At 44.4% G+C, this 25,607-nt stretch overlaps 1 protein-coding gene across 5 annotated transcripts in view; it reads right to left on the bottom strand.

The window, feature by feature from the left end:
• Positions 1-13,311, bottom strand: part of LOC147424228 (protein ZINC INDUCED FACILITATOR-LIKE 1-like) — an 88,874-nt gene extending 75,563 nt beyond the window's left edge. For 2 of the 5 annotated variants that reach the window (XM_086500951.1, XM_086500952.1), the window contains exons 1-6: positions 12,907-13,308; positions 12,665-12,705; positions 12,385-12,445; positions 11,620-11,722; positions 11,417-11,519; positions 29-82 (exon numbers count right to left, since the gene is read on the bottom strand). In XM_086500951.1, the coding sequence (XP_086357077.1) occupies positions 29-82; positions 11,417-11,519; positions 11,620-11,722; positions 12,385-12,445; positions 12,665-12,705; positions 12,907-13,060 (516 nt within the window). In that variant the 5' untranslated portion in view covers positions 13,061-13,308. Of the gene's footprint in view, positions 1-28; positions 83-11,416; positions 11,520-11,619; positions 11,772-12,384; positions 12,446-12,664; positions 12,706-12,906 lie in introns of those variants that run through there. The other 3 variants (XR_015186526.1, XM_086500950.1, XM_086500953.1) reach the window with 3 other exon arrangements.
• Positions 13,312-25,607: the final 12,296 nt, after the last annotated feature.

The raw sequence follows: 25,607 nt of genomic DNA, 5'->3' as shown, positions 1-25,607 counted from the left end.
GATAAATGAGAAAAGTAGAAAATAGAACCATTGAGAGACCCCATGCTTGATTCTCCTTGCTACAAATTTCAGATGCATATGCCTGCCATAAAGTAGAGTTTATTAACGCTATGAGACCAACACGCTTAAACTGATTGTAATCAGAAAATAATTCTTAACAACATAACAGCTTCCAACTTAGGAATCAAACAGTCTAATTTATGCATAATTGAAACTCCCAAAAACTCCACTGTTTTGCAACTTTGCTGTTCTGTTTCCAATCCCATTTCAAATACACACACCCACACACACATATATATCAAAAATCGGATCTCCCTTTCAGATAAAACAAAGTTTCATCCCTTTTTTATTGCTCCTAACAAGGCAAAGATTTCCGACTGGCAATCTTTTCAACTTAGAGAAGTGACACTGATCTACAGTTTTTCAGAGCTGAAAAAGTAGAACAATTGTTTCTTCTTTGATAGGAAGGAACTCAAACAATTGAAAGTAGTGTCCTAACGCTCTATATATATTTTAAACTCTTCTAGAGGCCAAAATGCACCATGAGACCAAAACAAGGTACAACCAAGGATAATATATCTCATCATCACACTCATAAAAGTGAAGAATAGTTCTAACTGAAACCCTATCTAGAATAGAAAAGAAAAAGCTCCTGAACAGCGTCCGGAGCTACAAGCTACACTATGGAATTAAATGTACAAGTGGCATCTCATAGAAGCAGTCTCTGCTCAGCACAGTCATCTCCATCAACTGGCATGTCATAGGAGCAGTTCTGCTCAGCATATTATCTCCATCGGATGGTGCCAAGCATTGCTCCTCCGGTAGGGAGCAATAATAGCTCTAATCTACTAATTGTGAGGATGCCATAAGCGTGGCCCTTGTGGTTGTAGATGCCTCGCTCTACAAATGGCAAATGTTACTCCTCTGGAAAGGTGTCTGTCGTCACAAGTTTGTGACGTGGAATTCCCAACCTGAGGAACTGGCCGAGAGGACAAGGGGTTGGAAGAAGCAGAAAGAACTCAAAAGAACTTGTGAAGTATGGCCGAGGGGCCTAAAAGAAGGGGTTAGGGTTTTTAATAAAAATTTAAACCGACCAACTTATGGATACTGGCCAAGGGGCCCTAACCCTAAGGAAATAGAGATTTGTGAACCTGCTATTGACGTGGTATTGTACGGCAGATTCCGTGATTTATGCTGACTGTTGACGTGGCAAGACTATACAGATTTCCACATTTTGTGCATGCTGGTTTTGGGCAGTTTTGGCGCATGATATGAGGAGTACATGCACCCTGAGAGTCAACATTATGGTACATCCTAGCAAGATTTTGGACGCACTATTTCAAAACATTGCATTTTGAGAGCAGATGCTTTTGGTGCCAACTGCTTTTGGACCAAAGCTTTTGAGGCGACAGAGCGGACTACAAACGTCAACTGCAGATTGACTCGTGCATGAAAAGCTTGATCAAGTACTCTAAGGGGACAAAATATGTGAATCACTTGAAGAATTACCCACTTGACGAGGTTCACTCCACATGGCAAGATGCTGTCCACTCTCCTCTCAAGATCGTAATGAAGAGAAACCAAAACCGAGTGCAGAAAAGCAGAGACTGTACTCGCAGTAAGGGTTCGACAAAGGTCTTGAAAAGAAAAAAAACCAGTTGATAAAAAGCATGAAGCACGCTCGAAAGAAAAGAAAATCAGCAAATTTACCCAGATATTTGGGCCTGAAATTGCCTTTCGAGAGGTGGCTAGAAGATCCAAGAAGCGTGTTCGTTTGGCAAATGACCCAACTTTTCTTTGTCTTCATAGAGTTTCAATAGTTCGTCATCCTCTAGTTCTAGTGAGGATGAGAAAAAGTAGGAGCAGAGGAAAAGCAAGAAAAACAAGAAAAGCAGATTCCGAGAAAAAGTCTAGAAAGCACAGAAAGCCATCTAGCAGTTCAAAGGAGGAGACCTCGTCCTCTCCTAACAGTTCAGACAGTAAGAAAAAGAACAAGAAGACCAAGGAGTTCAAGGATGCGGTCAAGGAATCAAGTCTGATACGTTTTCAGGCTATCAAGACACCCATCGAGCCCTTGAATTCATACCACAGTTTGACATCACCTTCTCGGGAGGTCGTTTCTTAGAACACTCCAAGGTATGAAGGGCGGCATCTTATTTAAAAGGAGACGCATAGACATGGTGGTCTACTCTGTTGTTGCATAGAGAAGCACCTTAAGAAGTGGATAAAATTTAATAGAAATTTCACTTCTACATGGTTGACGAAAGAAGACGAAGACGTCATCACGGCTTGACATCGTTTGAGAATGAAGAAGGAAGACACATTGGATGACTATTGCAAGAGGTTTTGAGATACCTTTTTGCCAATGTCCTCTTTTCGGAAGGTCGCTTTGGAAGGACCAGATTAAGCGGTTTTGTTGCGGTCTACCCAAAGAAATACGACGATTTTGTCTGCAAAGAAATCTCGCGCCCATTCGGAGACTTATGGGACATGGCAAGGAAGGTTTTAGAATGCATGCCAGCTCATCGATCTATCCTACGGCAAGCCACTACAAGCCATCGTCCACCTCAACAGGGCAAGAGTCTTCCAAGGACTAGAAAGAACCAAGGGAACCAGCCGATAGCTTATTAGCAAGTTCCGAAGAAGCAAGTGAATCAATCAATAGTTTGTCAAAGAGTTCTAAAGAAGCAAAGAAATCAGTTGATAGTTCATCAAAGAATTCCAAAGATTCAGATTGATGTACAAGTGGACACGGGAGGCCAAGACAGCAATCACTAGGTCCCAAGGCACAAGAAAAGAGAACAGAAAGGTAAGCTAAGTCCACCGATAATTTGGTCAAAGGCACTTTTTTTGGGCTCTCGATGCAAAGTGGATGGGGGAAAGAGAACATCGCAGATTCTCTTCACTTTTGAGATGTACCTTGAGACTTTTGGATTATTAGCAGTGTCTATTCCGAAATTTACAAATAATCAGCACATTGAATCTGCTGCGGTGCGGACTGCATAAGAGGGGAGCCACTCCACTCCCTTGTCACAAGTTGCCTAGATTGAATAAGGTCACTAATTTCTCCTTGAAATTTTAGGGATATTGACAAGCTGACACTAGACAGTATTCTCCCAAATAACTTTATGAAAGATGTACATTGAATTGGAAATTTCCTAGATTGAATTGAGTTCGAGTACTCTTTCATGTGTGTATTGTTAAGAGTAATGTAAAGGAACATGAAATGTCTGCAGCATTTTGTCTGAAGAATGATTTGAACTTAGTGCATCTAGAAATCTGTTAGAGATTAGCGAGATCTAGATGTGATGGCTAAGAGAATTAAAGTGAATGTGATTCTAGTGCATCAAAATTTCTGTGTGGATGAGATGACTAGATAGTTCAAGAGTTCGGCGAAGATGAGATGACTACACAAAGATCTAGGTGTATCAAGAGCTTTGGACTCGATGAGATGGCTAAATTGAAAGATTGAAACACAATGTTCAATGTGAACTAAGCGTGTGAATTGTCACAAATTGCTGACGTGTCAAGCCACTGAAGAACGGAGCCACTATGCAGATCCCGGCTAAGGGGCCTAAAACCTAGGAATAAGCAAACGAAGAAGAAGGAGTTCCTACCAACTTATGGAAACCCGTCCGATGGGGCCCAAGTGACACAAGAGAATAAAATAAAGCAGGACCCACACACACACGCGAGTGGAGCTGATGACGTGGTAGAATTGTACGAATTTTTGGATTTTGCGCTGGCTGTGCTGACGTGGCAAAACTGTACAGATTGCCGGATTTTGCGCTGCTGATGTGGCAGACTGTACGGATTTTTGTAGATTGCGCTAGCTATGCTGACGTGGCAGCTTAACGAATTTCCATAAATCACGTTGACTGCTTATTGGGCCATATGTTTTTGTACCAGATGCTTTTGAGTTTAAAGCTTTCAAAGTAAACTTCTTTTGGGCCTAGAGCCTTTGAATATGAGGCTAGGGCTCATTCTTTGGCACTCTTCTGGGAGAAGATGCAGAGCGTGGAGTATCGGCTTGTACTGTGTTGATGAAATATAAAGAAATACCGAAAGGGGCACCAAGGTTTGGGGCCAATCCTCTCTGGGGTGGAATTCCGTCACTCCATGTTGCGTGTGCTCTCTCTTTTTTTCAGTTTCAGTTGTTATTGAAGTGCTAAAAATCTGTTCAGTCTGTTCTTTTTGAATTGTGAAATGCATGCTCTGTGAATGTGTTGTCTTGCTTAGTTCACATTGAAACACAGCGTTCAATGTGAACTGCATGCTTTTTGAATGTATTGTCTTGTGGGGATGGTCATGGGCATGGTTTGCTTGAAATGTGAAAAGAAAGGATATCCGCAAATCCAACACTTCTACAAAGACATCAGTCACTGATGAGATCACATTTCCATCGAGGGTCTCAGATACAAATAAAACTATTTAGCAATCACATCCAGACCGCGACGCGCGCTCATCTTTTCATGGATGGCTTAATCAACTAAATCTCGTTACCATCAAATTCGGTCGGGTGCCTGCGTACATAAAGTCGGTACCTACTCAACTAGTTCCTGTCCTTTGGCTGTTTTTTACAAGCGTAATCGAGGGCAATTACAATTCTTTCAAGGGGGCGGTATGTCACAAGTTTGTGACGAGGTGTGTCCAGCCTGAGGAACTAGCCGAGAGGACAAGCGATAAGAAGAACTAAGAAGAACTTGTGAAGCATGGCCGAGGGGCCTAACAGAAGGGGTTAGGGTTTTTAATAAAAACCTAACCCAACCAACTTATGGACACTGGCCAAGGGGCCCTAACCCTAAGAAAATAAAGACTTGCAAACCTGCTGGTGCTGACTTTGCACTGTACGACAGATTCCGTTATTTACGCTAACTCCTGACGTAGCAAGACTGTACAAATTTTCGCGTTTTGCACTGGCTACTTTTGGGCAGTTTTGGCCCATGATTTTAAGAGCAGATGTTGTAGGTGCCAAGTGCTTTTCGACTAGAGCTTTTGGGGCTCTGCTTTTGGGCATCCCTCGTACTGATCGGCAATCAATAAAGAAATACCAGAAGAGGCACCAATCTTTGGGGATAGTGCATCTGTAAACAAAAGTCCGCAATTCCATGTTGACTCTCTCTCTCTCTCTCTCTCTCTCTCTCTCTCTCTCTCTCTCTCTCTCTCTCTCTCTCTCTCTCTCTCTCTCTCTGTGTGTGTGTGTGTGTGTGTGTGTGTGTGTGTGTGTGTGGGTGGGTGTGTGTGTGTGTTCAAGTTCAGTTCAGTTATTTGCAATTTTTGTTCATGTGTTTCTATTGATTTCTCGCTTGGAGTGTTCAAGCCTATGACATCTGCCACAGATTAGACAAGTGGATGGGGAAGTAGAAGCTACTGATGCTACAGAACTCGCACTAAAAACTTATGTGAGGGCTCCGTGTCACCAGCACAAGTGCCATGTCATTTTGTCATCTTGTTACTCTGACTTTGTATCAGATCCACCACATTGTAACTTTCTGGTCTCATAGGTCACTTTGGCCTTTTGAAGACGTTAATATAACATATCATTTCATTTCATCTCTCTCTCTCTCTCTCTCTCTCTCTCTCTCTCTCTCTCTCTCTCTCTCTCTCTCTCTCTGTGTGCACCCGCCCCCCCCCCCCCCCCCTGCTCGCGCGCTATCCCTTCCCCCATCCTCTGCTCTCCCGCTGCCCCTGCACCCACCCTAACCTAGCGCGTAGAGAGAGAGAAAGAGGGGAGGGGAAAAGTAGCGTAGAGAGAGAAAGAGGGGGAAAAGGGCATAGAGAGAGAGGGGAGAATTTGCGTAGAGAGAGAAAGAGATGTGTAGAGAGAGAAAGAGGGCCGAGCGTAGAGAGCGAGAGGTGAGAAGCGTAGAGAAATTTTGTGAGCGTAGAGAGAGAAAGAGGGGGGAAAAAAAACTCTTGTGCACGTAGAGAGAGAAAGCCTAGCCGCGTAGAGAGAGAGAGAGAGAGAGAGAAAAGAGAGAATAGCCGCGTGCCTCTCCCTTCACTCCTACATCCCTCTCCCCCTCCTGTGGCGGCCTTCCGACCATGAGGAAGCAGAATGGCAAAGATGACCCGATGGAAGATGCCATCCAAAAATGCAAAGAAGAGCTGAGCGAGTCCATCAGCGTGATCAACCGCCACCTCCTAGGTACTATCAACATACTCGACGCGCGCGTGGCAGCACAGGAAAGCACAATACATACACTCGAGGCTCGCGTGAAGGCCCAAGATGAGGAAATCGCACTACTCAAGAAAGAGCTTGCAGAGGTGCGATCGCAGAATGTCCTCGAAGAGGGAGAGCTTCAACCCTCAGTAATTGAAGAGCTTAACACGATTAAGGAACCAGTGCAGGCCATCAAAGAAGGTGGGGAGAAACAAAAAGAAATGACGACCTCGTGGGTAGATGTCATCACAAAGACCCAACAGAAAGCAGAAAAGGCCGAAAAATGGATCGAGATTGTCAAGAAAGGGAAAGGCAAGGAAATAACCCCTACCCCCACACCAACCATTATCAACTTGACACTAGAAGAGGAGCAAAGGAGACGTGTGCGGGCCTTACACGTAAGGATATGTGGCCTCAAAGACCAAGATAATGTGGAGGAAGAGGTGAAAGAATTCATGACTCTGGTGGGGGTCAACGAGCAGACGCATACGAGGGCCTGGAGAGTGGGCACAAAGAAAAGCGGGAGCAACGGAGAAACCTCGAAGGAAAGGGCACTCATTCTCCGCTTCCCCTCCATGGAAGCGAAGGACTTCCTGAAGAAGAGACCGACCCTAAAGAAGACTGGCATCTTTCTTGGAGATGACCTCACCCTCTCGTAGATTACTCATATGCAAGAAGTAATGCCGGAAATTAGAGCAGCAAGGGAAAAGGGGAAGATTGCTTTTTACAGAGATGGAAAGGTGGTGATATTGGAGCGACGTCCCGCATGACGGTGTGAGACCTATGGGACCACACTAAAGATGGCAACCTAGAATTGTAACGGGTCACTTCGTCTTGATGTAGGGGCCTTTGAGGATAGCTTCACAGGGAGAGACATCATCTTCTACTCTGAAACGCATCAAGCCCCTGACAATCCATGCCACATGTGAGCGGGTATAGATGGGAGACAGCCTATAGACAAGAGACCAGATTGGAACACCGAGGACGAGGCTCAGGGGGAGTGGCAGTTCTATTCAGGGAGGAGTTGCAGCCATTGATATATATAGCGCGCAAGGATGAGCATGCTAGGTACATGTGGGTGAGGCTCAGGGCAGAGACGGGCAGATACCTCTACATTGCTATCTGTTACTTTCCTCCTAGTACGTCAGTATATGCATCACCTAGGGGACAATCCCCCTTTGCTATTTTGGATAATGACATATGGGAGTTTTCTAAGGATGGTGACATTATCATACTAGGGGATTTCAATGCTAGGACTGCCCACCACCAGACAATATTTTATGATACCTCCGAGGAAATGCTTAGGGGGACGTTACAGAGATGGGTCTATCCAGATTATCACAAGATGAGGAATACACGGAATATGGCAGATACTTGATAGATATGGGAACCGCACATAGATTGGCCATTTTGAATGGCCTACAAAGATTTTCGACAGCTGGAGGTTTTACTTGCTTTCCACACCGACATGGTGCCAGCACAGTGGATTATGTTATGGCCCAGCCAGGTCTCATTCCATTCTTTCAAGATTTCATGGGGGGCACTAGGCCAGTTGGAGTGGCAGTTGATCATGCTATCTTGTCCTTCACCCTGACGTTTCAGTTCGGCACAGCTCCATTAGGAGAGGTCCCTACACACGTCCGGTATACCTTCATGAGGGAGACGGACTCTGTGTATATGGATGAGATATACAGGAAGCTATGCACCCAGGAGCCAGGACGGCCACTAGATGAACTCACTCAGATATTGACAGAGACGCTCCATGATGCAGCATTAGAAGCATACCCCCACAGCCAGCCTACACGGAGACGATCTGGAAAAATGCCCCAGAACAGTTGGTATGATGAGGAGTGTAGAGAGATGAGGATCAAGTTACAGAGGGAAGTGCTCATGGGTATTACCACACAGACAGTCACGGATTATCTTTCGCCGCATAGTGCGACGAAAGAAAAGGGCTTACTTCTCCCAGCTAGAGCAAGATTTGTATCAGTTATTTATAAGTCAGGACTCCGGCGAAGCATGGAGGTTATTCCACAAACATTCACCACCACCAGCGGTCACCTCCACTGAGACATGGGGGGAATATGCCACATCTCTCTACACAGTATCAAGACAACCACCTCTGCCAGACCCACTAGAGACATGCCCGGAGACATGTTCTTTCGTTGCTGCCGAGAGGGTAAGGAAAGCTACTGACAGGATGAAGACAAGGAGAGCATATACCTGGATGAATCCAGGATAAGCCCAGATTCACCCTTAAAGGAAAGTGCAAGGTATAGACCCATGGAGACAGGATGAAGACAAGGAGAGCACATGATCATGATGGTCTGGTAGCAGAGCACTTCATCCATGCCAGAGATATGCTTGCAAAGCTCCTGGCTATGATGTTTAATCGAGCCATGTATGAAGGCTTCCCCGAGACTTGGAGTATGTCCACGATTGTGCCTATTTTCAAGTCAGGAGATCCCATGATTCCCGGGAATTATCGCACCATCATGGTTGGTCACACACTAGCTAGGCTGTATGCAAAACCAAGGTTATGGTGTTCAACACCACACCACAGTGGGTCAGGAGGTCGGCACCCACATTTATGTATGGCCAAGAGACTGTGGAGTACACAGATGCATATACTTATCTTGGGGTAGTCTTCGGTGGACCGGTGTTGTCACTAAGGAGAGCATCAGAGACTAGACTCACGAGAGCATATGCAGCTTTGGGAGGACTGGAGAGGATGTGTTCGCAGGTTCAGTCTCAGGAACCGCGAACAAAGCTTTGGCTTTTTGACACTCTAGTGACTCCAGCTATGCTCTATGGAATTCAGGTATGGGGACCCTCAGTAGACCACCGGGGGAGATCTGGCAACACAAATGGATGGAGATGTATGGAGAGGCCTCTGGTCTCTATGATCGCTCGGATGATTCGGGCTAAGGCCTCAAGCCACATGAGATTATCGGAGCCAAGCTAGCCGCCCCCCCCCCCCCCCCCTCCTCGTGGTGGAGGCATTGACGAGATCAGTTTCCTTTATGCACGGTCTATGGGATCTCCCCAGGGACAGATACGCTCGGCTTGCCTTGGAGTCATCTCGACAACTAGCTCTACAAGGCGATACAGCATGTTGGTATGGATAGATGACAGCATGGTTTCAGTCGCATGGTCTCAACATGGATAGATTACCTCCACTTCAATACTCCCTGGATGCACCCTCTCCGTCTCTCACACGGACAGAGATCACCAGACTCATACGTCAGGATCTGATTCAGCTAAATACCAGGAGCACGTGGATACAGCCGACACAGGAGCTAGGCACGAAGATGGCCTTCTACAGAGAGCATCTTCTCCAACTCACGGAGGACGGCTTTGTGACTAGGCCTGCATACATGGACACACACTTATCTCATGGGATAAGATGCACTATTGGACAGATACGCACATCCTCACATGAGCTCCAAATCGAGACTGGCCGATTTCGAGGGGTGCCGACAGGAGCTAGGATATGTCACCTATGTAACTTAGAGCCAAAGACAGAATTGCACTACACATGTCACTGCCCGGTATACTATGAGATGCGCGGCCGCTTCCACTGCCTGTTCAGAGAAGGGTTCGGACCTTTTTCTAGAGTCATGAGATACAAGGATCAGAGGTGTCTCGGATTGTTCCTGCTAGAGCTGCGTAGACTTAGGGAGAGCTTGCTGAGGACATCAGCGGAAAGACAATCTCAGAGACGAATCACAGATTTCTTTACACCAGCCAGAGAAGAGCCAACGGAGCAGTCATTACAACAGATCTCACAGCCCGCTCATACTAGAGGTACACTGCTTGATCGAGCCACGGAGCTTGGCAGATCCAGACGTCCACGACCTCGGGGGGTCTCCCGCTACCGACGAAGGCTGCAACAAAAGATACAGATCACTGTAGCTCGACATGCAAGACGCCCAACCAGAGTATTGACCATGGACGAGGTCGATGAGATCCGACAACGAGACCGATGAGAGATTTCATCTGAACCCACAACCCCCCCCCGCCCCCCCCTATTTCCTTTCTCCTTAATGTTTTAGATTTAGTTCTTTGTAACTCTGTAATTTCCGTACTCAAACATGGTATCAGATTCACCAATTGTAACTTTTTGGTCTCATAGGTCATTTTGGCCTTTTGAAGACGTTAATATAACATTTCATTTCATTTCATCTCTCTCTCTCTCTCTCTCTCTCTCTCTCTCTCTCTCTCTCTCTCTCTCTCTCTCTCTCTCTCTCTCTCTCTCTCTCTCTCTCTCTCTCTGTGTGTGTGTGTGTGTGTGTGTGTGTGTGTGTGTGTGTGTGCGCGCGCGCGCGCACGCGTGCAAGTTCAGTTCAGTTATTTGCAATTTTTGTTCATGTGTTGCTATTGATTTCTCGCTTGGAGTGTCCAAGCCTATAACATCTGCCACAGATTACATCAGTGGATGGGGAAGTAGAGGCTATTGATGCTACAGAACTGGCACTCAAAACTTATGTGAGGGCTCCATGTCACCAGCACAAGTCTGGCTCTCTCCTGTCCCTTAGAGATTTCCCTTATGATTCCTAAACACCATAGAATGATCAAAATAGTGTCGTAAATCCACAACCCTATTAAGAAAATAAACCTGGATCTTGATAGCAAGCAGGTTCATGAAACCGTAAATGTCACATTGCAATCTTTAATTCTTTAAAAGCATTCAAATGCATGCTTTAATCGCACTTGTGAGTCGCTACAACTTATTTTCACCTATCAGTGTACATAAGTCATGTACGAGTCAATGTAGTAAATGACCCGGTGAATCAATCCCAATCACATTTGAGCTTGTGTAAAGTCCATGGGTTCCCAGCAACACTTTATTGAATAGCAGACTGTTTTCTTCTGCTATTTTGAAATTTGCAGGCCTGCTTCAAACATTTTTACAAAATCCAATAACATACCAGGCATTGCAAATAACAATGTGGTTTGGGTGGTCACAACTAAGATATACGAGCCACCACTAGACACATGGGTTCATCCACACTGCACGATTGTGGTTAAGTTAATCATTGTCCTAACCTACAAGACATGACGCTTGATTGCTCAAGGGTTTTGATCCCTTATGATGATTTTTTTGATAAAAATTTTTGTCATAAAAGACTTTTCAAAATCTATAGTGATACTTTGGCGCTATTCTGTCCTCTTTATCATATACAATTCAACTAATAAATTACAACATCAATCCATGTCAATTCAAAATGGCAAGGAAGTATAACACCTTACCCTCATCGCCCCAAGCATCCCATTGCAAATGCCAAGAAGAAAACGTGTTGTCAAAGCCACCCAAAAATTGGTGCTAAAGCCAAACATTGTGTTGAAGATAATTCTGAAACCACAACAATGTCCCTATGATCATGAAAGATGCAACTTTGCAAAAGCTTGCAAGCTTGCTACTCATAATAAAGATAGATAAGTTTAGCATTTACATGGAAGCAGTACCAATAAGAATGACAGGCTTACGACCATATCGATCTGCTATAACACCCCAGATTGTTGAGGTCAGAAAACGCCCAAGCATCATTGCTGATCCTGTAAGTGTGGATATCGAAAACTCTTCAAAGGCATCGCATGACTATTCCTAGAAAAAACTATCCTCAAATAAATAATGAAACCTACAAAGGGCTGATGAAGTTCAGACAAATAAAAAGCAAAACTAAAAGCGTGCTACTTGACTTTTTAATCCTCTACATTCAGTAAAACCAGGATTGGCAATTTCTATTTGATTGAATTTTTAATCCTACATTCTCCAAATCCCATCCAACTCCAAAATTCATAACAATTAGCTATATTTGGAGCTGAGCATACTGAGCCGTGCAGAAGGTAAGAAGAAACCAACTAACATGTGCCAGTCTCCAAATCTTATTGATGTAAGATCAATTTGAGAGTATGTCAATGCATGTAGGTAAAATTACCATCAACTGGAACTACAAAAGCAACAATACGCCTTACAAAAGTGCTTCGCCTACCCCAAAGAGAGAAAAATCAACTACACCGCCCCATCCCCTTTGCCCTGGGTCCTCCTCTCCCCATTCTGTTCATGCATGAGGGTCTTCAAACCTTCTGGGGTATATAGTTTTTCGTGCATCGTATAAACAGAGAAGAAAAAGACAAACCTCTTCAGACAAAAAGTTAAGAAAAGATGTTTGGCATAGTGGCACAAAGCATCAAAGAAAATCAAAACAATGTCATACCTATGTAGCCAGCATATGCACCTATCATTGTCTTTGTTGTTGCAATGCCAAAGTCTTCCACCTGAATATACCATTGAAGCCCTTATACATCATATAGAGCTCTAAATCTAGCAAGCACAGAACTCAAACTTTGACAATTCATGTTCTGGATGGTGCATGCAGAATGACATAGTTACAAGCAAAAACGGATGTACAAGTAGCTGTTTCACTTTGGCACACGACTACATAAGAAGCAAGCCATGATATGGTTGAGTGACATCAAAGAAAATAGAGACCTTACCATGAAGTATATGAAAGGGAATAGTGAAGCAATTGGCAGAGCTGCAGAAATCAATAGTATTCAAATTAAGATTATCTTCAAATTAATCACTTTTGATAAGAAATGCTTGGCACAAAGCGCAGATATGTGCTGGCGACACGGTGTTCCATGAACTTCCCAATCTAGACCCTCTATAATAAGCTCTGAAACGCACAAGTTTACCCAACCCATGTAGCTCAAATTATTCAACACAATACGATTACCATTGCAGAGGGAAATCAGAGCCACAAAAAAAAGCTCCTTCTTGGGAGGTGCACCATTTGTAGCAGAAATTCTTTGCTGGAGAAGACATCCAGGACAGCCCTCAACAATATACGAAGGCAGAAGAGGAGTGTGGGCACCGGCATCGTGCCCCATCTGCTAGTGGGTGAGTGCGCCCCCGCGCAATTGTTTGTGTGTGTGTGTGGGAGAACAGATGTTAGAGGAAGCTGAGAAAACGTTATGGTGGCGAGCCCAGAGGAAGGTCGGGACTCGGGCGGCGTGAATTTTGAAATCGAGCTCTAGAAGTACAGGCTGTGTAGCTGCACTATGGACTCCTCCGAGTTCTGGAGTTCATGACTGTGTCCTGACGAGGCCAAACTTGAAAGTGCTTTAGGCGTGGACTTTACTGCCGCCGTGGGTTGTATCGTCAAAACGTGAACAATTGTCCATGTAGAGGAATTTCCCACGCAGGAGTAGCGTTCCATCTATTCTATGCAATATTGAAAGGAACCTAATCTTGAATCTTCGTGAACGATTCTCCATGTAGAGGAGTTTTCCATGCAGGAATAGCGTTCCATCTATGCAATATTGTAAGGAACCCTAATCTTGAATCTTCGCATATACCTTTAAGATTCCTCACAATCTAGAGTAAAGCTTTGATGCAGGATGGATTCGAACTACAGACGTCATGAGCGATGGCCTTGGGCATTCTCCGCTAACCATCACACCAACGCCTTGTCGGTGCCCATCCCATGTCGCTTGCAATATATAAAAAAGATTCGTATGTCGGCAGAACTTGTTGCGACAATATCGCACGGTGAAAGGTGTTGTAGGGCAAGACGGTTGGTGCAAATGGAAGCAAGCTATGCATGCTTGAGCCAGACGTAGGTGGAGGCCAGGGCGTTGCATCATGTAGGTGGAGGCCAAGGTGGTGCATCCTATGAGCATCAGGTCCTCGCATCCCTTCGCCCTGCTAGCAACGAGCCCTGCCCTCTTCTAATTCATTTTGGTTTTTTTCCACTACACAGAGAATCAGGATTGATTCTCCCCTATCTTTCTTTTTTTTTTCCCTTTGCAAATCGCACAACTCTCGTGCAAGGTGACAAACAACGTCCGTGAGCGCCAACGAGTCACTTGGCCGCATTCAAACCGATGACCCTGGTCAGATTCTCCTCTACCTTTCTTTTTTTCTTTTTTTCTTTTTTGCAAAACCCACAATAGGTGGGTGGAAGAAATAGATTAAAACCAAAAAGAATACATCTCCGTCCGTGCTCATACCGAGCCACGGAGCCAGACAAGTCCAACAAACTCCAATCAACCAAACACGGTATAGCCATCCTATCTAGCCGGCCGAGAGGGCAGGGCCTGATGTCCCTCTACCTTTCTTTTTTAAAATCGTTGGCACACACACACACACACATCCATTGTTTTTATCCTTGTTCCACGATACAGAGGAATGTCAATTTGCCTTACAAAGGAGCCAGGCTGCTTAACCCTAGCTTAGCCATGGCATGAATGTCCTATCGATGTCCTCTCTCATCCCCTCTGGCTCAGGGGGGGTGACGCCCTCATTCACCCCATTACCTCCCCTCTTGCTGACTCCGTATGGAGCCTGTCAAATCCGCTCCCACTACAAGAGGCTATTCATATTAGCGACGCTCACACAGCGACGCTCAAAAAAAAAAATCTCGGCGTCGCTATGAGCGTCGCAAATTTACAAAGAAATTTGCGACTCTCATAGCGACGCCGACTGGGCTAAAAAAATAATAGAGAGCGCCCAAAAACTCAGATCTCAGATCTGAGTTTTTCGACGCCCTCAAGCAAGGAGCAGGTAACGCTCTTCCTCTCTCTCTCTCTCTCTCTCTTCTCCACACACACACACACACACACACACACACGAGGAGAGGAAGGAGAGCCAGGTATGCTCCTTCCCTCTCCTCACTCTCATGTTCCCTTCCCCTCTTTCTCTCTCCCTCTCTCTCTCTCTCACACACACACACATAGTGTTTTTGAGAGAGAGAGAGAGAGAGAGAGAGAGAGAGAGAGTACAAACATAAACAAAAACGCACACACACATACATAAACAAAGAATGCACACACACATTGAGAGAGGAAAAGAGAGAGAGCATGCATAAACAAAAAACGCACACATTGAGAGAGGAAAAGAGAGAGAGAACATGCATAAACAAAAAACGCACACATTGAGAGAGGAAAAGAGAGAGAAAACATGCATAAACAAAAAAACACACACACATTGAGAGAGAAAGAGAGAGAAACTAAGTTAACGTCATAGGAAACTAATTAAAATTAAAAGACCTAAAGATCTAGCCGACGAGGAGTTGAACTCAAGACCTATTATTCAAGAGGAAAATGGCATAACCAATCTATCATACTTGGCATGGGTGATAGAAAGGTTATACCATTTATCTCTTTTTATTGGCACACACATCCACACACGCACACACACACAAGAAGAAGAGAGTTATAACGTCGTAGGAAACTATCCTAAAAGACGTTAAAGATTAGGTTAGATGTAGACTTACGTTAAATTAGATTTAGGTTTATTTAAGTTAAATTAGATTAGATTTAGGTTTATTTTTAATTAGATTTACGTTTATTTACGCTAGATTTAGATTTACGTTATATTAGATTAGATTTAGGTCTCCATAGACTGCGATGCCTGCATAAAGCGGGTGAAGAAAGCCCTCAATGGAATATAGGGTATTGCTGCCTTCACTCATGGTGGGCTCCGTCGATCCAAAAGTACTGGTGAAATGTCTTCAGAAGATAGGGAAGAAGGTGGATCTTCAGGGTGGCAAGATTTACATTTATTTAGATTTACGCTTATTTACGTTAGATCGAGTCCACGCAAGAATTACTTACGGTTTAGGGTTTAGAGTTAGACGAACTGTGAAAAGATCTACTGTGAAAAGATGTTAAGATGTTGTGAAGTGCTACAGCTAGAGAAGAGGCAAAGGGGTTTTGTCCACTACATGCAATATCATGTAGACGTGGGTCTGTAGATTTCTTGTACCCACAAATATAGGTATTGACCAATAAAGACAAGATTATAACCCGGTGCACTACAAGAGGTTGTGTGCTCTTGTGACGCTGTTAGCGACGGAAATACACTAGGTTTTTATAACCCCCGGCGTCGCTAAAACCGTCGCTACGAGAGCGTCGCTATATGCGTCGCTATATGAGTCGCTATAAGCGTCGCAATATAGAGACGCTCATAGCGACGTTTACACAGAACACTATAGCGACGCTCATAGCGACGCTACACAGCCATAAATAGCGACGGTTATAGCGACGCCCGAGAGAAATTTTTTTTGGTGGCAGGGCATTGAATGCCCTGCCACCCATCAACCATATTGTACTTGATTCACTTTTTGAAAAAAGTGCAAGGGTAGATAATAGACCCAAAATAGTCACCCAAAAGACGCATTGTTTGCAAAATTGACAATTGTACACATCATAGGCAAAATGAATTGATTGGCAAATGTAATAATGACAATTGTACAACATCATAGGCATAAAGAAGTGATTGGCAAAAGGAACTGCGGTGACAAATGTAATAATATACATGGTTCAAAAAGACGTATAAAATCCGTCTCATGATACATAAGCTATGAGAAACCCTAAACTAATGCTATCTAGCTACGGCTAAACTGACGTCGTCTAGTCAGACATCTCATCGCGTCCAAGCGGCGTATCTGTCGGATTCTGCAAAAAAAGACAATAAGACAGCTTTCAGTAAGTATAAACATATAACGACATTTATAAAACAATACAAAAAATAAAAAAGAGTAAACCCTAATACTAACCATGCCGCCGCGAGAACTGAGAATGTCCATCAGGGCGTTTAAGCCCTTCCTGCCTGCGTACTCGCGCTCGTACGGTGTGAGATCACGTCCTGTCATCGACCACTGTCAAAACATACAAAGATTTCATTATGTTAGAATTAAAAAACTCATAAACCCTAAACTATCGAACATAAAGAGCAATGCGAAAACACTTACAAAATCGGTCTCAAATGATGCCCATCCACCGCTCCCCAAGTGGTGCGAGCTCCCTGCCTCTACTCGCGCTCTGGCTGCATCCTTTTGTTGCTTCCACTTGTCGGGATTCTCGCGCGCTGCTTTCTTCGCATTCTTCCAATCTTCTTTGGCCAGCCAATCTGGCCTGTTCCACCCATTCTTGATTGCTTTTTGCACTTCGGAACGCTTGTGTTTGCAGTATTCGCGCATTCGAATCTTCATCAGGTCTTCATTGAAGCGCTGATCCCGTGTTGGAACGGGAAACTCATCATGAAGTATGCTGATGACTCTGTTTTTTAAATCACTTGGTACTTCACTCCATTTGTTTAATATGTAGTGTCTAAACAGCTGAGAACAAAGACCACGCATGCGCGAGATCACCTTCTTGCCGTCATCATCCATGATGATGCCGCCGCTGAAGTCGATGGAGTAAGACAAGCCCTCTGGCCGGTGACGCGTGAACCTGGGTGTCCCGGCAGGGGTCTCTAGCGGCGTGTCGATGGGGGTACGGACGTCAGGTGTCTCCACCGGCGTCTGGGCCCCGAAGCGAGGAGTGTCGAGTGGGGTGGCTCCTGGCGGAGTAGGTAGAGGTGTGTAGCTTCTAGGAACAGTCAGCCGTGCAAAACCTGGCGTAGATGGCGATGCTGTGGCTGGTGTGGGGGCGGGCAAAGAAGGGGAGGGTAAAGAGCCTCGTCGAACACGAGGCGGTGTGGAGGCATCGGTGGCGGAATCCCCACAACAACCGCCACCGCCACCACTAGAGCGCCGGTGTCTAGACGAGTGTGAAGCTCGTCTCGTCGACGCCGAAGCTTCGGAGCGCGCCGAATGCTCTGAAAGAGAGGGAGATGCGGATGGAGTAGGAACGCGCGATGATGCGCCAGAGCGATGACGCTCCACGTACCACTGTCTCTGCTGCGGTGACAAAGAAGAAAGAAACTCCTCATCATCCATACCTGCATTAAACACACGAATATTTGAACTTAATATTGAATGAATAGAGTAGACAATGACGCAAAGACCATTAAATACAATGACGTTATGACGCATATAAATACAATGACGCAATGAATTGAGTGATAGAAGAGGCAAGTCGAAAACTCAGAATTTTCAATCAAAAGATGTGAGCGCGAGTAGAAAAGAGCGTTATACACCATGGAAGGTACTTAGAGAGCCAGAGCTTTTACAACACGGAGCAAAATTGTTCAAATACAATATTTGTGGCTTTAAGAGATCTCTCTCTCATCCTCGCATAACTCAGCATAACTTCCTATATCTATATAGAGCTCTCCGTTTAAACACATATCCTCTGTTTCATTTTGTAGCTCCTCTACATGCACCCCATATAGAGTAGTAGCATCTTGATGCTCGTCTGGCACCACCGCAGCGGCTTCTGATTGAGCATCTTCTCTTCTGATTGGCACATGGTAGCCTTCATACGTCCTTGCACTACGAGGGGCTACCTCTATGACGTACCACTAGTTTGATGTAGACTTTGTAGGATGAAATATTACCTGCCAGAGCCACATAACTTACATGAGAGCTTTCAAGCACATAACTTGTAAAAGGGGGATGTTAACTATTTACATACTTACTTGTTCACAATGCTCGGGTAGTACGAAAGTGTCTCTTAGGTCAGTCCATTTCTTAGTAGAATCCACCTCAAGAAAACCAGACTCTCCTCTACGCACAGTAGCGTTGCGACCCTCCATGATTATCTTGAACCATTGCACGTCGAACAAGTCGACAAAAAATCCTCTGTAATCGATCCTCAAAATCTCTTGCAGCGTGCCGAAGTAAGTGAGTTCCGCCACCACAGGATCTGCATCAGAGGAACGTCGTCGACTAGACTGTTCAAATTTTGCCATGATTCCACAATCTTGAGTAAAACGCTTTTTGTCGATTCGTTCCACCCTAAAATGTCGACCTTTACACCATGCTGCTGTGTATGACTTATACTACAACGAACAAAGATTATGAGTGGCCGTTCAAACGTTTATAAATAAAGTCACTTGCTAGTCGTACATTGCAAACTTACCTTGGTCGCGCAACCCCGAGAGTACTCCCACTCTTCCTCAGTCACTTCGTCACCGCATTGTTGTGCGCTTTTCAATTGGTTGTGCAACCATCTTAAGCTCATGAAGGTTGGTAGGCTCTCCAGAACCGCTGGATAGTGCATCGGTGGTCGTCTTCCCGTCTCCACTCGATTCGTGCCCTTTGTCGCTCTTGCTTTGCATCCTCATATTGTGAAATCCACTTTTGCATCACTGGATTGTGAAGCATGCAAAATCGGTTGATTTTAGCCTCTAGATCTTCCGTCATCTTCTTCTCAACACCGAGATTGCACATGACAATCCCAGATATGCGCTCATCATCTATGGTTCGCCATAGCGTGTCCCGGGATTTATCAAATCCGTCTAGCCACTCTCCAATGTACACTAGGGACTCTGATACCAACCAACCTTCTGCCATGCTACCCTCCGGACGTGCCTTTTGACGCACATATCCCTTAAGCGTTTTCATGAAACGTTCTAAGAAGAACATCCATCTGGAATGAACTGTGCCAGCTATTTCCACCTCATCAACTATGTGAACAAGAAGATGCACCTGAATGGTTAGCATTGTAGTAGGAAAATGTTTCTCAAACATGCACACAAGCTCCGCAGCATTTAGTTTGGCGAATGGTATGGAGTCTACGTTGATCTCCTTTTGTGAGATCCATTGCACCAGCTTTGCAAGTTTGTAGATTGTGTTACGATGTCGAGAGACAAACATCCCTCAATGGCAACCGGTAAAATAAACTGTAAAGTATGTGCAGCAATGATATTAAAGTCCACATTTTATGCAATGATATTAAAGTCCACTATGAACGTACCTGACACATTTTATGCCAATCGTGTGACTTCAAACCGGTAAGCTTTCCTTCTTTAGTAAAACACGTTCGGAGCGAGTGCATTACGCCAGTGGGGGTCCGCAAAGATCGAATGGTCTCTTTTACTTTGCGTTCTTGGGCTCCTGTGAAAATCCATGGTGCTTTAGGGAGTTTTATCGATCCATCAGACGCTGTTTGCGGCCAATATTGCTCCATACGATCCACATTTCTAAGGTCAACTCTGGCTCCCAAAGTATCTTTCTTGCCGGTCAGATGGTCCCATAGTAGATTACCCACATTCTTGAATATGTGCATTGGATCGAGCAAGTGATTGATCATGAGTCGGGGCCAGTATGGTAACTCGTACCATAGAGATAGTCTCTTCATCCCTGGAGGCAATCCGTCATCGCACATCTCCTTCTGCTCTAACCATGCTTGTGCAGACATCCTTGGTGGCTCTCTTCCCAAAAAGCCATCGCGTAACACATGATTCTCTGGAAGATACGCTTGATGACCTTCGTAGATTTGCTTCTTCAGTGAGGGTGCCCTACGTGCATTCAGTCTAGGTCCACATGTGACACATGCTCTGTATCCGCTTGTTTGAAGCCCTGCATGTATACACATGATAATAGATCAACTATGGGAAAAAACAAGATTTACAGTGTCTGAGTGAGGAGTGTCAATAGATCACCTGAGCATTCTGTTAGCCCGGGATAGTCATGCATGGTCCACATTAGAATGCCTCTGATCAAAGCATTCCGTCGTCCTGTGTGTCGGCTCATATCCACCACCTCTATGCCAATCCACAATTGTTGTAGCTCTTCCAATAGTGGACGAAGATACACATCCATATTCCCCACTTTATATCGCCCTGGCACAATCAAGCTTAGCCATAGGTGCCCCTTCTTCGTAGTCAACCACGGGGGAATGTTGTAGTTGACGATGACAACGGGCCATACACTGTAAGATGTTGATCTTTGACCAAATGGATTTACGCCATCCATAGCCAGGCCTAAGCGCAAATTTCGAGCTTCCCTGGCAAAATCCGACCATGTTCCATCTATATGTTTCCACGCTACGCAATCTGCAGGAATTCGTAGCACACCATCCGAAGATTTATTCTCCTCATGCCATGATGCTAGGGCGGCCATGGACTTACATTCGAAGAAATGCTTGATGCGAGGAAGCAGAGGGAAATGTCGCAAAACCTTTTGTGGAATTTTTGTCCCGTGGAGATCTACTCGATATCTTTCGGAATCACATTACGGACACTTCTCCATGTCTATGTATTCCCCTCTGAAAAGAATGCAGTCATTAGGACAAGCGTGGATAGAATTGTAATCCATCCCCAAGTTTCGCAAAATCTTTCTTGCTTCATCTCGGGAATCTGGCATCACATTGTCAGCTGGTAGTATGTGCTCTTTCAGCAATCTACACAACATAAAAATATGATATAGTCGTGTAAAAATCTATCAGATCATTATACATTTAGAGTTTTATTAAAGTAAACTAATTGTAATAGATCACCTGAAAAGCGCTGTGACGCTAGTGTCACTCCATCCAAACTTTGCCTGCATGTTGAGAAGAACCAGGAGTGCTTTCAATCTAAACATACGTGCTCCATTATACAAATGGCGTATCGGCTTCACTTTTCATATCATCATAGATAAGCCTTTCTGAATCCATGATCGTCTCGATCATTTCATCAATCTTGGGCTCAAACATTGCCTCGTTGGGAATGTGCTCTGCATGATCATCCCCCGAGCTGTCAGAGGCTACATCTTGTGGCCTCACATATGCTGTTTGACCAAAGCGCCTGCGAACACATCTATTGGGTTGCAAGATTGCTACTTGTTGGCCAGCGTCAGAGTCCGACGAGTTATAATTGGCAACAACTCGATATATAATAGATGGATCGAACTCGCCAAATTTGCGAACGTGCTGCAAAGAAACACGTCTTGTCCGTCGCACAGCATGCTTGCATTGATTACAAGGACATAAGACCCTCGTTGAGAGATAGGTGTTTCGGTTGGACGGTCCCACATCCTCGTCACTACTCATAATGAGGATAAAAATCTTATAACCTGGACAACAAATTTAATATTCTATTGGCATTCTTCGTCTTATCTCTCTCTCTCTCTCTCTGTCTCTCTCTCTCTCTCTCTCTCTCTCTCTCTCTCTCTACCTCACATTCTCTAGTCATGTCCAATCCCCGCACACCTTGGTCTAGAGGTGCACGGAGATCAGAACCACCGGGTTATAATCTCGTCTTTATTGGTCAATACCTATATTTGTGGGTACAAGAAATCTACACACCCACGTCTACATGATACTGCATGTAGTGGACAAAACCCCTTTGCCTCTTCTCTAGCTGTAGCACTTCACAACATCTTAACATCTTTTCACAGTAGATCTTTTCACTGTTCGTCTAACTCTAAACCCTAAACCGTAAGTAATTCTTGCGTGGACTCGATCTAACGTAAATAAGCGTAAATCTAAATAAACGTAAATCTAACTAAAAATAAACCTAAATCTAATTTAACGTAAGTCTATATCTAACCTAATCTTTAACGTCTTTTGGGATAGTTTCCTACGACGTTAAAACTCTCTTCTTCTTGTGTGTGTGTGTGTGTGTGTGTGTGTGTGTGTGTGTGGGTAAACCTAAATAAACCTAAGTCTAATCTAATATAACATAAATCTAAATCTAACGTAAAGTATGTTATATTAAAAACAAAGAACTAAACTAACAGGGATTATAAGAACCTTAAAACTGATTTAACACATAATTTTTCACATAACTCGGCAAGAGTTGGCATTCTCATCACTAAAGATGTGAGAGTTAACTTCCGGCGGTGACGCTGCCTCATCTCCATCCACATCTGACGACAGCAATTGGCCCTTTAGACCGTTCTTGCTCTTGTTACTAACTTTGAAGTTGCTGTTGAATGACTAGAGGTTGTCTAGATGGTCATTGTGTCGGGGATGTAGTGACTCTTGCCGCCCTGAAGATCCACCTTCTTCCCTATCTTCTGAAGACATTTCACCAGTACTTTTGGATCGACGGAGCCCACCATGAGTGAAGGCAGCAATACCCTATATTCCATTGAGGGCTTTCTTCACCCGCTTCATGCAGGCATCGCAGTCTATGGAGACCTAAATCTAATCTAATATAACGTAAATCTAAATCTAGCGTACATAAACGTAAATCTAGTTAAAAATAAACCTAAATCTAATTTAATGTAAGTCTACATATAACCTAATCTTTAACGTCTTTTAAGATAGTTTCCTACGACGTTATAACTCTCTTCTTCTTGTGTGTGTGCGCGTGTGTGGATGTGTGTGCCAATAAAAAGAGATAAATGGTATAACCTTTCTATCACCCATGCCAAGTATGATAGATTGATTATGCCATTTCCCTCTTGAATAATAGGTCTTGAGTTCAACTCCTCGTCGGCTAGATCTTTAGGTCTTTTAATTTTAATTAGTTTCCTACGACGTTAAATTAGTTTCTCTCTCTTTCTCTCTCAATGTGTGTGCGTTTTTTTGGATCGTATGCATGTTTTCTCTCTCTTTTCCTCTCTCAATGTGTGCGTTTTTTGTTTATGCATGTTCTCTCTCTCTTTTCCTCTCTCAATGCGTGCGTTTTTTGTTTATGCATGCTCTCTCTCTTTTCCTCTCTCAATGTGTGTGTGCATTCTTTGTTTATGTATGTGTGTGTGCGTTTTTGTTTTTGTTTGTACTCTCTCTCTCTCTCTCTCTCTCTCTCTCTCTCTCTCTCTCTCTCTCAAAAACACTATGTGTGTGTATGTGTGTGTGTGTGAGAGAGAGAGAGGGAGAGAGAAAGAGGGGAAGGGAACATGATAATGAAGAGAGGGAAGGAGAATACCTGGCTCTCCTTCCTCTCCTCGTGTGTGTGTGTGTGTGTGTGGAGAAGAAAAAGAGAGAGAGAGAGAGAGAGAGAGAGAGAGAGAGAGAGAGAGAGAGGGAGAGCGTTACCTGCTCCTTGCTTGAGGGCGCCGAAAAACTCAGATCTGAGATCTGAGTTTTTGGGCGCGCTCGGTTATTTTTTTAGCCCAGCCGGCGTCGCTATGAGCGTCGCAAATTTCTTTGTAAATTTGCGACGCTCATAGCGACGCCGGGAATTTTTTTTTTGAGCGTCGCTGTGTGAGCGTCGCTAATATGAATAGCCTCTTGTAGTGGTGGTTCTGATCTCCGTGCACCTCTAGACCGAGGTGTGCGGGGATTGGACATGACTAGAGAATGTGAGGTAGAGAGAGAGAGAGAGAGAGAGAGAGAGAGAGAGAGAGAGAGAGAGAGAGAGAGATAAGACGAAGAATGCCAATAGAATATTAAATTTGTTGTCCAGGTTATAAGATTTTTATCCTCATTATGAGTAGTGACGAGGATGTGGGACCGTCCAACCGAAACACCTATCTCTCAACGAGGGTCTTATGTCCTTGTAATCAATGCAAGCATGCTGTGCGACGGACAAGACGTGTTTCTTTGCAGCACGTTCACGAATTTGGCGAGTTCGATCCATCTATTATAGATCGAGTTGTTGCCAATTATAACTCGTCGGACTCTGACGCTGGCCAACAAGCAGCAATCTTGCAACCCAATAGACGTGTATGCAGGCGCTTTGGTCAAGCAGTATATGTGAGGCCACAAGATGTAGCCTCTGACAGCTCGGGGGATGATCATGCAGAGCACATTCCCAACGAGGCAATGTTTGAGCCCGAGATTGATGAAATGATCGAGACGATCATGGATTCAGAAAGGCTTATCTATGATGATATGAAAAGTGAAGCTGATACGCCATTGTATAATGGAGCACGTATGTCTAGATTGAAAGCACTCCTGGTTCTTCTCAACATGCAGGCAAAGTTTGGATGGAGTGACACTAGCGTCACAGCGCTTTTCAGGTGATCTATTACAATTAGTTTACTTTAATAAAACTCTAAATGTATAATGATCTGATAGATTTTTACACGACTGTATCGTATTTTTATGTTGTGTAGATTGCTTAAAGAGCACATACTACCAGCTGACAATGTGATGCCAGATTCCCGAGATGAAGCAAGAAAGATTTTGCGAAACTTGGGGATGGATTACAATTCTATCCACGCTTGTCCTAATGACTGCATTCTTTTCAGAGGGGAATACATAAACATGGAGAAGTGTCCGAAATGTGATTCCGAAAGATATCGAGTAGATCTCCACGGGACAAAAATTCCACAAAAGGTTTTGCGACATTTTCCTCTGCTTCCTCGCATCAAGCATTTCTTCGAATGTAAGTCCATGGCCGCCCTAGCATCATGGCATGAGGAGAATAAATCTTCGGATGGTGTAATACGAATTCCTGCAGATTGCACAGCCTGGAAACATATAGATGGAACATGGTCGGATTTTGCCAGGGAAGTTCGAAATTTGCGCTTAGGCCTGGCTATGGATGGCGTAAATCCATTTGGTCAAAGATCAACATCTTACAGTGTATGGCCCGTTGTCATCGTCAACTACAACATTCCCCCGTGGTTGACTACGAAGAAGGGGCACCTATGGCTAAGCTTGATTGTGCCAGGCCGATATAAAGTGGGAAATATGGATGTGTATCTTCGTCCACTATTGGAAGAGCTACAACAATCGTGGATTGGCATAGAGGTGGTGGATATGAGCCGACACACAGGTCGACGGAATGCTTTGATTAGAGGCATTCTAATGTGGACCATGCATGACTATCCCGGGCTAACAGAATGCTCAGGTGATCCATTGACACTCCTCACTCAGACACTGTAAA

This window comes from Adiantum capillus-veneris, chromosome 26 (genome assembly GCF_014529385.1).
Source record: "Adiantum capillus-veneris isolate H3 chromosome 26, ASM1452938v2, whole genome shotgun sequence".
NCBI classification, from domain to species: domain Eukaryota; kingdom Viridiplantae; phylum Streptophyta; class Polypodiopsida; order Polypodiales; family Pteridaceae; genus Adiantum; species Adiantum capillus-veneris.
This window is presented reverse-complemented; position numbering and strand designations above follow the sequence as displayed.